The sequence below is a fragment of the Delphinus delphis genome, chromosome 6 (assembly GCF_949987515.2).
Source record: "Delphinus delphis chromosome 6, mDelDel1.2, whole genome shotgun sequence".
NCBI classification, from domain to species: domain Eukaryota; kingdom Metazoa; phylum Chordata; class Mammalia; order Artiodactyla; family Delphinidae; genus Delphinus; species Delphinus delphis.
Genome location: NC_082688.1, coordinates 69,864,027 through 69,878,359, shown reverse-complemented (window position 1 = coordinate 69,878,359; position 14,333 = coordinate 69,864,027). Strand labels below are relative to the sequence as shown.

General features: G+C 39.8%; 1 protein-coding gene across 1 annotated transcript; it reads left to right on the top strand.

The window, feature by feature from the left end:
* The first annotated feature begins 13,262 nt into the window (after positions 1 to 13,262).
* IFNB1 (interferon beta 1) lies at positions 13,263 to 13,820 on the top strand. The gene has a single exon (XM_060013471.1). It carries the CDS (start codon positions 13,263 to 13,265, stop codon positions 13,818 to 13,820), a length of 558 nt encoding a protein of 185 aa, XP_059869454.1.
* Positions 13,821 to 14,333: the final 513 nt, after the last annotated feature.

The window sequence follows — 14,333 nt, the reverse complement described above, 5'->3', positions numbered from 1 at the left end:
AGCACACCATGCTGAAAAGAGTCTAAGAAGATCCTCATGCACTGGAGCTAAACTTGTCTAAAACAGTATCTAAGTTTTATCAAAATAAATTGTTTTCTATTTCTTTTTTGAATTTTATTTTATTTATTTTTTATACAGCAGGTTCTTATTAGTTATCTATTTTATACGTATTAGTGTATATATGTCAATCCTAATCTGTATTCTATTTTGATTTTTATTTTTCTCCCTTTGTTTACATTGCCTAGGAATGTGCTCAGGAATATATGAGGTGCTTGAATTCTTGTCAGGAGAACTTATGAAATGAACCCTCAGCAAACAGTGCTGAGACAACCCCTTGCAATTTGATAGTCAGAAGCTCATCAAACCACATATTCCTAGCATAGCATTTATTCAGTCAACAATACTTAAATTCCTACCATGGGCTGGGCGCTGTGCTAATGACTGGGCATACGAAATTCAGACTTAAAAGTCTAATCTGCTGGAGGAGACAAAAATTAGCTATCAGTTACACAACAGAATGATAAGTGTTCTAAGGGAAGCACTGTATTTGCAAGGCAAACGCATAGGCCTGGAGCCACATTGTAAAATGGAGAGACATTATCAAAGAATGGGTACTCTAGGACTGATAGATGGATATAGAAAGACACTTAAAGAACTGGACAATGAGAAAAGGGCCAGAGACACTGTGCAGGCCATTTGGAAGCAAGAGCTAAATCAAAGGGTTGACAAAATTGGACATTTTTAGAAAATAAGAAATAAAAAAGAAATAAGGGCTAGGAGCAAGACCAGGTTTTCCTCCCTACCAGGGATCTTGAAATGAGAGATGGGAAAGTTACACCAGGCCTTGAATGCTCCTGCTGAAACTTGGAGACCAGGATGCTATTGTTAAATTTCGTACCAGAGGGAGGGAGAACTGGGTCCAGTTTCCTTAACTGTTAAACTGAGATCATCATAAAACCACTTCATAAAACTGTGGTGAGGATTAATTGCTTTAATTTATGTAAGGTGCTCAGAATGGTACCAGGCAGTTACTAAGTGCTCCTTACTTATTAGCTCTTCTATTTGAACCTGGTTAGAAGATTAGTTCCTGATGTTCTGGGTCTGTGGTCAGGAAGATGAGGCAGTTCCAAGAGAGCTGTTCAGGAGGCATTTTAGTGCCAGGTCAACCACTGGACAAGGGAGAGGAGAAATAGCCATTCACTGGGATGACTGGGCCAAGTGCGTTGCAACAAATATCCCAGAGTTCCAGACAGAAGCATTCATACTTGGCTCACACGCCAGCTGTCTACAAGGACGCCCCTTCCTCCACTGGTTTCTTGCTTGAGTTTAGGAGCTAAAAGTTTTGAGTTTAAACTCAAGTTTATCCCCTGAGTTTAGGAGCTAAAAGTTTCCACCAGAATGACGCAGGCATCTTGCAGGCAGTCGGAGGAATCCTCTGCTCTGTGCACTCAACTCAGCCAAGAAGCTAGGTCAGATGGGAATCCCAACCTCAATTCTCCAAATCCAGTTTGGCAACTTGCATTCAGTTTCCTTCACTTGTTGCATCAAGTTCGTTGCTATTTTTGCATTCCTCGGTTCATTACGCAATCTCTGAAGATGAAAGAAAGCTAAAGTTACTTGTAAGTTTGGACTATGTAGACGGTTTTGCTTTCGCTCTTTCACTTTAAAGAAGATTCAGAAACTGCTTCAGAGACAGGAAACTCACACACAACACATACAGTAAGACGTGCCCACGTGTTAGCAGAGGGAAGGCAGCTGATGCTTGTTCAGCAGCTGCTGGAAATGTGTTGCCCATTTAATTCTCTTCTCAACCTTAGGCTGGCCTGGCTCAATCCACCCCTGAGAGTGATTGTAAGAATTAAGTAAGTCCAGCTCAGAGAATGGCCTGGTATTTGAAGGGAAAAGTAAATCCAGGCTTGATGCAGATGGGGGCATGTTCAGAGAGGGCCAATCTGGAGTGTCCAGCAGCAGCGGGGTCCTGGCAGCAAACAGTGAGAGACACGGGATGGGCAGCTCCTGCGTGTTCCTGGGCCATGAACCTTTTGATGGGAGCATTCTGAGGGTGACGGGGGGTGCAGAGTGTAGGATCCTCTGGTTGTGCACGTGCTGGGGGAGTTTGCTAGAACTAGGCAGGGCCCCGAGCCAAGTGGCCTAGTCCCAGCTGCATGCTGAAGTGACCAGGACAAAAACTGTGCAATGAGTCTAGTCAAAGGCCTGTGACAAGACATCCAGGGTGTGAGAAAGGGGAAGAGAGAAGAGGCTGAAACCAGTGGCACTTAGATCTTATCTGCATATTCAACTTCTTCACACCAGGTTGGAGGCCTGAAGGTGGAGGTCTGTGTGTCACCAGCTGTTGGCTGTGGATACAGGGAAGCCCCAGCCTGGGCAGAATCAGCCTTGGGTGCTCAGTGAGGGTGAGAGCGAGGCCGCAGGTGGAAGACTGGGAAGACAGACTCTTCCCTCAGGCTGGATACGGACTTCTCCATCGTGGTCCCTAAGTTTCACGGGAACTCTAGGCCGCGGAGCAAAATTTCTCCGGTGAAATTAGGACTCTTGGTAAGATTACCACTGATGAGTGTGGAGAGTATTGTTTTGGAACCAAGCTCTTCCTCCTCTCCTGTGTCCTCGTTACCTCCCAGCCTCAGCCTTTTTTAATGGACTTTACTACTCCAAATGTAATTTCACACCACGGTTGCTACCCAAGGTCAGGAAAAAGTGTCACATTTGTTATCCTGTGATTTGAATACAACAACCAATAAAGAAAAAGATGAATGTTCTTGTAAACCCATAATACTCATCTTTAGTTAACCACCCAAATAGGTACTTGTAAACATTATCAACGTCAGCAGTTTGCAAATGTTTTGGTCTCAAGACCCACTGATACTCTGAAAATTATTGAGACCTCAAAGAGATTGTATTTATGCAGGTTATATTCATTGGTATTTACCATGTTAGAAATTAAAACTGAGAATGCTTTAAATATTTATTCTTTTAAAAATAACAAAAACCCATTATATCTTAACATAAAAACATACTTTTATGAAAAATAACTACAGTTTCCAAAATAAAAAAAAATTAACAAAAAAGTCTTAAAGTTTTGCAAATCTCTTGAACGCCTGGCTTAATAGAAGGCAGCTGGGTTCTCATATCTGCACTGCATTCAATCTGTTGTGATGCATCGCTCTGATTCAAGTCTTTGAAGGAAATCCAGTCTCACACAGACGTGCAGTTGGAAAATGGATGATCTTGAAGACTTCAGAAAGAGTATCTGGGAACCCCTGGGGTCCTCAGACCACACTTTGAGAGCCACTCATATACATTTATCATACCAGATTGAAAGGATACTTACTGCCCAGAGTGAGTTTGAATTTCTGTTCATCTTCTTCTTATTGTCCATTTCTGCTTATTTTCATTATAATTTAGACAAGTAAGAAGTATGGGAAAACATTATACTCTTGTGGTTGCTATTGTTCAGGATTATCAGCTAAATGATTTAGATAAGAGTAAGTATACGTGCACAGTTTTGATTGTTGTTTACTAACCTCTCTTATTATTAAGTATAACAATCATGCACAAAAGTGCACAGAACAGTAGCACAAATTTTAGAATAATTAAAGCAAATACTCATGTAACTACCAACCAATAAAAACAGTCAGATTTTGCAACATTCTGGAAGCCTCACCACCGATCACAATCCTGTGCACCCCTTCATGAACGTAACTCCTACCCTGCTCATTGCAGGTGACCACTATCCTGAATTTTATGGTAATCACTTCTTCACTTTTCTTTATAATTTTACCCTAAAATACAGTCTACTTTTGCCTATTTTTAAATTTTATATAAATGCAATATGTATGCTTTGGAGTTGAGTTTCTTTCACTCACCACTGTGTTTGTGAGATTTATCCCTGTTTGTGCAGACATTTGCGGTTCTTACTTTTCACTGTTATTAACACCCCTATTATAAGCACAGATAACAACATATTTATCCATACAATTTTAAGGAATATTTGGGCTGTTTCTAGTTTGTGACTATTATGAATAATGCTACTATGAATATTCTTTACTTATATCCTGATGCATATTTACATGATTTTTTTCCAGGGTAAGTGCTAAGAGTCGACTTACTGGGTCATAGGTCATGCATATTTTCAGCTTTGCTGATAATGTTTTTTAAGTAGTTGTACAAATTTACACACCAAACAGCAGTTGCTCCATATGGTCATCACACTTGAGATTTTCAGTCCTTTAATTTTTTTACTTGCAGGCAATGTATTTGTTTATCTAAAAATTTGAAAAAGCAACCAAAAACATTTAGACATAGTGTTTGCAAAGTTGGCTGGATAGAAAACCAGAATTAGTTATTTTCGTGTGTGTGTGTGTGTGTATGAAAATGTAACGAAACATTAGTCCATTAAAAATTAGAAAATGTAATGAAAAAATCATTTCATTCATACTTGCAACAATAATAAAGCATAAATATGTTGAAATAAACCTCAGAAATATTGTGCAAGATATATAATCAAGCCAGCAGCAAAACTTTACTGAGAGACATTTTTAAAAGTCCAATGAAATGGTAATATTTGCTTTTTTATTCTTTATGAAGTGGTTAAGAAATGTTTGCTAAATAAATATTTGTTCACTAAATGAATGTGTGTCTTTCAGGAGAAGGCTGGCCTTGGCAGTCTCCTATTGCAGACTCTTGATTTCCCTTCTCACTGATGCTCACCGCCTCATCACGTGCTTACATGTCCGTTGCTCACTTACAAAAAGAATAAGTTGGAGAAGTTGGTTAATCCTCATTGATGGTCAAGGTGAAAAAAAAAAAACACAACCTCAGTTGTAACCTCAGTGTAAGAGAAAAAAAGTTATATTTTTCATTGGTTTCTGGCCATCTTATTTGAATCAAAAATTCATCTATAAACTTGTACTTAGAGGCCCAAGGTGAAGATAACTTGCCCTGTCAATGCTAGTTTTTTAAATGATTAAAGTCCACACTTTATTCAGATCTCCTTAGTGTTTACCTAATGTTCTTTTTCTGTTCTGGGATGTCATTTAGAATATGCTGCATTACCTTTAATTACTATGTCTCCTTAGGCTCCTCCTGACTATGACAGTTTCTCAGTAGTAGACGTTTTATGTTATTGTCAATGGTAACATTTTTATTTTATTTTTTAATATTTATTTATGGCTGCATTGGGTCTTCGTTGCTGTATGCGGGCTTTCTCTAGTTGTGGCGAGCAGGGCTACTCTTCGTTGCAGTGCGTGGGCTTCTCATTGTGGTGGTTTCTATTGCTGTGGAGCATGGGCTCTAGGTGCACAGGCTTCAGTAGTTGTGGCAGGTGGGCTCAGTAGTTGTGGCTCGTGGGCTCTAGAACAAAATCTCAGTAGTTGTGGTGCATGGGCTTAGTTGCTCCATGGCATGTGGGATCTTCCCAGACCAGGGCTCAAACCCGTGTCCCCTGCATTGGCAGGCGGATTCTTAACCACTGTGCCACCAGTAAAGCCCCATCAACGGTATCGGTATCATTTTTAAATGTCATTTTCCAATTTTTTATTGCTAGTATAAAAAGAGGTGATTGATTTTTAATATTGATCTTATTTTCAATGACATTGCTAAATTCATTTTTTAATTCTAATAGTTTATGTATTCTTTTGTAGTTTGTATGTACACAATTACATCATCTGTAGATAATGAAAAAAATATCTGAGACAGTCAGCAAGAGATTTGACTAGGCCCCTCATGAAGAAAATAGCCAAATGATCAATAAGCATATGAAAATGTGCTGAACCTTGTTAATAATCAGGGAATACGAATTAAAACTGTAATGTGATATCACTATGCATAACTAGAAAGGCCAAAATTAAGCAGACTGGCAATACCAAGTGTTGGCAAGAGTGTAATGCAACTGACATCCCATACATTGATAGTGAGAATATACATTGGTACAAACATTTGGAAAATATGTTTGTTATTAACTGCTAAATCTGAACATATGCGTATTCTATGACCCATTTACTTCATCCTAGGCATATAGCCAACAGAAGGCTGTACAAATGTGCACCGAAAGATACAAACAAGGTTTTTCATAGCAAAATCAATTATAATGACAAAATCAGGAGGAAAAAATTCCAAATGTTTATCAGTAGTGGAAAAGATAAAACACTGTGGCATTTCTACATGGATATGACACATTCCTGCAAATTAATGGACTATAACTGCACACAAAAACATAGATGAATCTTGCAGACATACTATTGAGTGAAAGAAGTCGTTCATACAAAGTTCAAAAACAGGCAGAATCTAGGCTGTTAAAAGGCAGTAGTGATGCTGGGGGAGGAGCTTAGTGATGGGGGAGGAGAGAGGGGCACTGGAATGTGATGGGGGAGGGGAAAAGGGCCAGGTAGGGTTTCTGTCTGTTGGTAGTGTTTATGTCTTCACTTAGTTTGTGGTTTCAAAGGTGTGCAGAAGTTTATATTTTATGATTTGTTGATTGTATACTTGACATTTGTGCATGACTTTCTATATATATTATGTAAACTTTTTTTTTTCAGAAGGAGGAATGGGGAATTCTCCCCTTAATATACACGTTGTTGCCCCTTCCAAGATATCCCTGAAAGATTGTTTTTTGCCTTAATTTCTATTTTGCCACTGCTCACGAACTTCTTGCTAACTCTTCATCTTGTCTAATTTATCATCTTTTATAGGGCCGTTTTTTGTTGAAAAAATATTTGAAGAGATGAGGAAGAGAGAAGACAACTGTAATTTTGATTTCTAGAGACATAGTTTTCCTCCATAGATAATCGTATCAAAAAAGAGAAGGAAACTCTTTCTGTCTCTGAGGTTTTTCTGTCTCTGAGGTTTATAGCAAAGCAGTTCCGAATTCAAAAGATTTCAAATGGCTAGAAACATCATTCAAGTTTTACTTTCTAAATGTCACTCTGCCTCTCTGAAAAACCTCATTAACCGGAAGAAACTGATACAGGGACTGGAAGTAGTTCTCTGGACCGCAGAAAGCTGGTAGGAGAGAATGCACAAAGAAAAGTCTCCACAGAGGGAGGAAGTGAAAAATGGCTTCCAACAACAGAGGACAAGATGAAAGAAAAGGGCCAGCGCATTCATTCTTGCAATGAAGGTATACAAAAATAGATCTCCCTGACAGAGATAAGGCTATATGAATTTTCCTGATTATTTTGATAAAACTCAAATAAATTAGGGGAAATGAAACAAACACAAACAGAAAGATGGTGTCTTCCAAAGGAACAGATTTTAACCCATTCATAAGTGGACTTCTGCAGTGAGTATCACCCGATCCTCAGGAGAAGCTTCATAAAGGCAATTGGAAGAGAAATATTAGGAAGCACCTCATGAACACAACAGCAGAAATTGGAAAGACGACAAAGGGAAGAAACCAGAAAAAAGAATTCTTTTTTTATAATTCTGTATCCACCCCCTTCTTCCAGTTCCTTAGCTATCATCTTTATTTTCAGCCTCTACAGCCATGAGAGCCCCTGGGTGGGACTTTTCCCTGCTTCAGTTCACCTCCAACATTTCTGCCTATTCTTCTGCCCAGAGCAAAACATAGTGCCCTCTACGCCCGAAGACCTCTTGAATTAAGTACAAACGCCACATTCTGGTATTCAAGAGCCTCCACAATACATCTCGAGCTGATTTTTCCACCCTCAATCCCCTTGACTCTTAGCACAGAGCTTGTCCACAATTTGAAGCTCCTTCTATGTGCTCCCTGCAAACTCGTCCATTCTCCTGGCTCTGTTCGTGCTGCTCCCTCTGTCTTCAGCTGTGCTGTCCACCATGGTAGCCATCAACCACATGTGGCCAACTGAGCACTTGACTAGTCCCAACTGAGCTGTACTATGACTGTAAAAGTATTTTGAAGGCAGTGTGAAAAAGAAGAATGTAACTATCTCATTAATAATTTTATATTGGTACATGTTGAAATGAAAATATTTGGATATATGGTGATAAATAAAATATACAGTTAAAATTAACTTCACTTGTTTCTTTTTACTCTTTTGATGTGGATACTAGAAAATTTTAAATTGCATGTATGGGGGCTTCCCTGGTGGCACAGTGGTGAAGAATCGCCTGCCAATGTAGGAGACATGGGTTTAAGCCCTGGTCCAGGAAGATCCCACATGCCGCGGAGCAACTAAGCCCGTGCACCACAACTATGGAGCCTGAGCTCTAGAGCCCATGTGCCACAACTACTGAACCCACATGCCACAACTACTGAAGCCCGTGTGCCTAGAGCCCATGCTCCGCAACAAGAGAAGCCACCGCAATGAGAAGCCCGCGCACCACAATGAAGAGTAGCCCCCGCTCACCACAACTAGAGAAAACCCGCACACAGCAATGAAGACCCAACGCAGCCAAAAATAAATAAATAAATAAATTGCATATATGGCTCACATTATATTTCTTCTGGGCAGCGCTGATCTAGAGTGACCTCCACCATATTGCCTGCACCATGGCCACCATTTCTTAAGTTGCACTGCTTGCCTCCTTATCCTCTCCATCAGCTATAATTCCTTTTTCCTTTGAGAGTTAGCGTTGCCACCACGGTTTGTACCATGTATCTATATGAAGGCACTGGCCATGGTCTGCTTCATATTCTAACTGTGGCATAAGGAAAGAGCACAGCTTTGACTGCAATCCGCCCATCTTATTAGCTGTGTGTATCTTGGGCACGTTACTTAGCCTCTCTGAGCCTCAGTCTTGCCCTTTTAAAATGGGGATGACAATAACCCATCTCAAAGGTTTACTATGAGGATTATTCAGAGAATGGCACATAGTAAGTGTTCAGTATATGGTAACTAATACTACTGCTACTAATGCCACTGCTATTATTTTTATTCCATTAGGGTATGAACTCTCTTAGCAGGGAGGATCAGAAGCTGTTGGATGTGGGCAGGATGAGCAGGCCCTTTGTCACACCTGGGGAGGTCAGCTCTACATGAATTTGCAAGTCAACCTGGAGGGGCAGGCCCCAGTGACCAGACTCCTCAGACAACCTCCCTTCCCTGAGTGCAGTGGACCACTTCTAGGTTGACTGACCTCTGTGACTCCTTGCATTGGCCTTTGTGTGTGAGCCATGGATGATTCCAGGCTAATCCAAGTATCCTTTTAAAAAAGAAGAAACCTTGAGGAATTATTCAATGACTGACACAACTGGGCATTTTAAAGTGGAACAGCTGAGGGGCTTCCCTGGTGGTACAATGGTTAAGAATCCACCTGCCAATGCAGGGGACACGGGTTTGAGCCCTGGCCCGGGAATATCCCACATGCCACGGAGCAACTAAGCCGGTGCGCCACAACTACTGAGCCTGAGCTCTACAGCCCGCAAGCCACAACTACTGAGCCCACATACCACAACTACTGAAGCCTGCACACCTAGAGCCCGTGCTCTGCAACAAGAGAAGCCACGACAATGAGAAGCCTGTGCACCACAATGAAGAGTAGTCCCTGTTCACTGCAACTAGAGAAAGCCCGCTCACAGTAACGAAGACCCAACACAGCCAAAAATAAATAAATAAATTAAAAAAAAAAAAGTGGAACAGCTTTCTCCAAAATCCATTGTGCAGAACTCATGAGATGGTTGACATTCTGTTCAGAGATGGCATGCAAAGATTAAAAGGCCAGAAAGAATGAAACCCACATAAGATGCAGAGTAACCAGAAATGCTGGGTTTATTGTTTCTTTACTGTAGATTAATCAATAATGAAAGAATACATTCACTGTGGAAAATTGAAAAACCACGCAAAAAAAAAAATCATCCTTTAGTTTCATAAATCAAACATAATCACTATTAAAATGTTGGTATATTTCCTTTTATTTTTTTTCTGTACATACTTCTACATAGTTACATAGTATGTACAGTTTTGTGTCCTGCTCTTCAATATAACTAGGTGCTTTTTGTTTTCTAATGGCACAAGTAACATATGGTCATTATAGAAAAAAATTTAGACGTGAATAAAACAAAAGAAAGGCTAAAAATTAAGTAACCTTAATTAAATTCTTTCAAACAAAGTGCACAAAATTTTGAAAATGCTTAATAATCCTGTCTCCCAGCTATCTTTTGTTTTTTAAACATCTTTATTGGAGTATAATTGCTTTACAATGGTGTGTTAGTTTCTGCTTTATAACAAAGTGAATCAGCTCTACATACACATATATCCCCATATCTCCTCCCTCTTGCGTCTCCCTCCCACCCTCCCTCTCCCACCCAACTAGGTGGTCACAAAGCACTGAGCTGATCTCCCTGTGCTATGTGGCTGCTTCCCACTAGCAATCTAGTTAACATTTAGTAGTATATATAAGTCTGTGCCACCCTCTCACTTCGTCCCAGCTTACCCTTCCCCCTCTCAGTGTCCTCAAGTCCATTCTCTACATCTGCGTCTTTATTCCTGTCCTGCCCCTAGATTCTTCAGAACCATTTTTTTTTTTTTTAGATTCCATATATATGTATATATGTGTTAGTATATGGTATTTGTTTTTCTCTTTCTGACTTACTTCACTCTATGACAGACTCTAGGTCCATCCACCTCACTACAAATAACTCAATTTTGTTTATTTTTATGGCTAATATTCCATTGTATATATGTGCCACATCTTCTTTATCCATCCATCTGTCGATGGACACTAAGGTTGCTTCCATGTCCTGGCTATTGTAAACAGTGCTGCAGTGAACATTGTGGTACATGACTCTTTTTGAATTATGGTGTTCTCAGGGTATATGCCCAGTAGTGGGATTGCTGGGTGGTATGATAGTTCTATTTTTAGTGTTTTAAGGAACCTCCATACTATTCTCCATAGTGGCTGTATCAATTTACATTCCCACCAACAGTGCAAGAGGGTTCCCTTTTCTCCACACCCTCTCCAGCATTTATTGTTTGTAGATTTTTTGATGATGGCCATTCTGACTGGTGTGAGGTGATACCTCATTGTGTTGTTTTTTTTGTTTGTTTTTTTTTTTGCAGTACGCGGGCTTCTCACTGTTGTGGCCTCTCCCGTTGTGGAGCACAGGCTCCGGACGTGCAGGCTCAGCGGCCATGGCTCACAGGCCCAGCCGCTCCGCGGCATGTGGGATCTTCCCGGACCAGGGCACGAACCCGTGTCCCCTGCATCGGCAGGCGGACTCTCAACCACTGCACCACCAAGGAAGCCCCTCATTGTGGTTTTGATTTGCATTTCTCTAATGATTAGTGATGTTGAATATTCTTTCATGTGTTTGTTGACAATCTGTATATCTTCTTTGGAGAAATGTTTATTTAGGTCTTCTGCCCATTTTTGGATTGGGTTGTTTGGGGTTTTTTGATATTGAGCTGCATGAGCTGCTTGTAAATTTTGGAGATTAATCCTTTGTCAGTTGCTTCATTTGCAAATATTTTCTCCCATTCTGAGGGTTGTCTTTTGGTCTTGTTTATGGTTTCCTTTGCTGTGCAAAAGCTTTGAAGTTTCATTAGGTCCCATTTGCTTATTTTTGTTTTTATTTCCATTTCTCTAGGAGGTGGGTCAAAAAGGATCTTGCTGTGATTTATGGTCATAGAGTGTTCTGCCTATGTTTTCCTCTAAGAGTTTTATAGTGTCTGGCCTTACATTTAGATCTTTAATCCATTTTGAGTTTATTTTTTTGTTCTCATAGCTATCTTATTATCATGGGGAAAAATCCAGGTACAAACATTCTCTGACCATCTCTGACTTGAAAATCACAGTGGTCTTCAGTCTAGTCCTTTACCTTACCATGCATCCTCCCACCACAGGGCCTTTGCATATGCAGTCCCATCTGATCTTCCTTCTGATTTTAGCTCCAGTGTCATTACCTCAGGGCAGTCTTCTCTGATTTCTTCTACTACATTATGTCCTTATATCATAGGTCCCCTTATATCATAGGTACACACAATATCACTTACCCCTCCTCTGTAACATTTGTTACCATTGCATTTTTAGTTTTGTGTATTTCTTTGATAAATGTTCTGTCCCCTGCTTAACTGTATGATCCATGAGAGTGAGGATTACAATCTGCAGCAGCTCATGCTACAGCTGCCCACAGTGTGGATTTAGTAAATTCAGGCTGAAAGATAATGCAAGGTTTCCTGAAAACTGAAAGTTATTACTTTAAGTATCATAATTATTAGAACTTATTTTTGTCTTGAAATCTTTAAAAATGTACTCTACATCTACCTGTCTATATAAGCAGGACAAAAAATCATAATTTGATTCTTTTTACTGAGTCCTCTCTTATCAAAATCAGTTACTAAACTCGAATTCAAAAACGGTCTCAGAAATATTGAGCTAGAACCACTTGTCTCAATAGTAAAATCCCCTGATTACTTGATTGTTTTCCTCCATTTTCCTTCTGGACCTTCTTTTAATATGAGGTATAGATTTTCATGCAAATGGAAAATCAGACACTTAGATTGTTAGAAGTATGTACAAAAAATACATTGGCCCTCAATAATGGTCACAAAGGCCCCCTAAAGAGGAACCATGGACTTTTATGCATGGCCCATGTAACATTCATTTTGCCTGCTTAGAGATATTACTTAATTTCTAGTTTTCAGTTATATTCTGGATAGCTGAGATTACCAGATAAAGCAATAAATTAAGGATGAAAAAGTTATGTGTTGTCTCGTTGCTTATGGTTAAGGCCCTACAAAAAAAATTCAGATCAACTTAATTTGACATCATTCTATTTTAGTTAGAAGAAAAATAGGTGTCTTTTTAAAAATAATAAACTGCATGTATTTATTGATTTGTAATAGTGTATTGGGAATTAAATCTAGTTGTTAGGAAAAAGAAAACTCTCTCACAAACAAAGACTACCTCCCAAATCTCAAAATATGCAAAAAGAAAAAGAAAACTATCCTTTCCAAATTAAAGAACCTTGTAATAGTCAAGTTCAAAATGATTTGGCTTATTTTTTTCTTTAGCATTTCACTGAAACTTTACAAAACATTAGAAATCCTCACTGTTTGTATATCTTTTCCCCCCTAATATAGATAAAAGAAAATAACAAGGAGCTTAAAGAAAAAGAATTTTAGAGACAACTAATAAGTTAAATGACATAGGAAAACTGAAAGGGAGAACTGAAAGTAGGAAATTCCTCCCCGACAGAAAGAGTGGAGGGCCATGCTGTATAAATAGACCACACTCATGGAGAAAGGACATTCACACTGCAAACTCCTGAAGACTTGGCTTCAGCATCTAGTAGTGGACCAGATAACGCTGTTCCTGTTTTCATCATGACCCACAGGTGCATCCTCCAAACTGCTCTCCTGTTGTGCTTCTCCACCACAGCTCTTTCCATGAGCTACAGATTGCTTCAATTCCAACAAAGGAGCAGCAATTTGGCATGTCAGAAACTCCTGCGGCGGTTACCTGGAATGCCTCAACATTGCCTCGAGGACAGGATGGACTTCAAGGTCCCTGAGGAGATTAAGCAACCACAGCAGTTCCGGAAGGAAGACACCGTATTGGTCACCTATGAGATGCTCCAGCAGATCTTTGGTATTCTCAGAAGAAATTTCTCTAGCACCGGCTGGACTGAGACCATCACTGAGAACCTCCTTGTGGAAGTCGATGGGCAGATGGATCGTCTGGAGACAATCCTGGAGGAAATAATGGAGAAGGAAAACTTCACCAGTGTAGTGACCATTCTTCACCTGAAGAAATACTACTTGCAGATCATGCAGTACCTGAAGTCCAAGGAGTACAGCAACTGTGCCTGGACAGTAGTGCGAGTGGAAATCCTCAGGAACTTTTCCTTCCTTAACCGCCTTACAGATTACCTCCATAATTGAAGAACTCCCCCCTGTGGCTATGGGAACGGACAATGCTGCCAATGATGTCAGGCTCTTCAGCCAGGGGAGGTTCTTTAAGGAACTGACAGGCAATGCACTGGATTTGAAAGGACAGTTAAAGACTTTAAGCTTTTTTAAAATTAATTTATATATTATTTATTTATTTAAATTTTACCATGGGAAATAAACTTTTTATTCAACAAAAGTCAACATGGCAGTTTTCATTTCAATTTGATTTATGTAACCATCATATTAAAAATTGCAGATCACCTAGGAGACGTTCTTTTTAAAATAAGCCTGCAGAATAGTAGAATTTCCGGGCCCTACCTTCAAGGAATTTGAAATACAAGGAAGCCGTGTGGAATATACAAGGTAAAAGATGATAAGGGGATGGGATTTTAGGAGAAGAAATGTGGCCTGAGCCTCTACAGAATTAAAATGGGAGAGCCAGGTAAGTGACTGTGGAACTAGAAGCAGGGGTGCCTACTGCTTCTACACTGTGCCCCAGGCTCT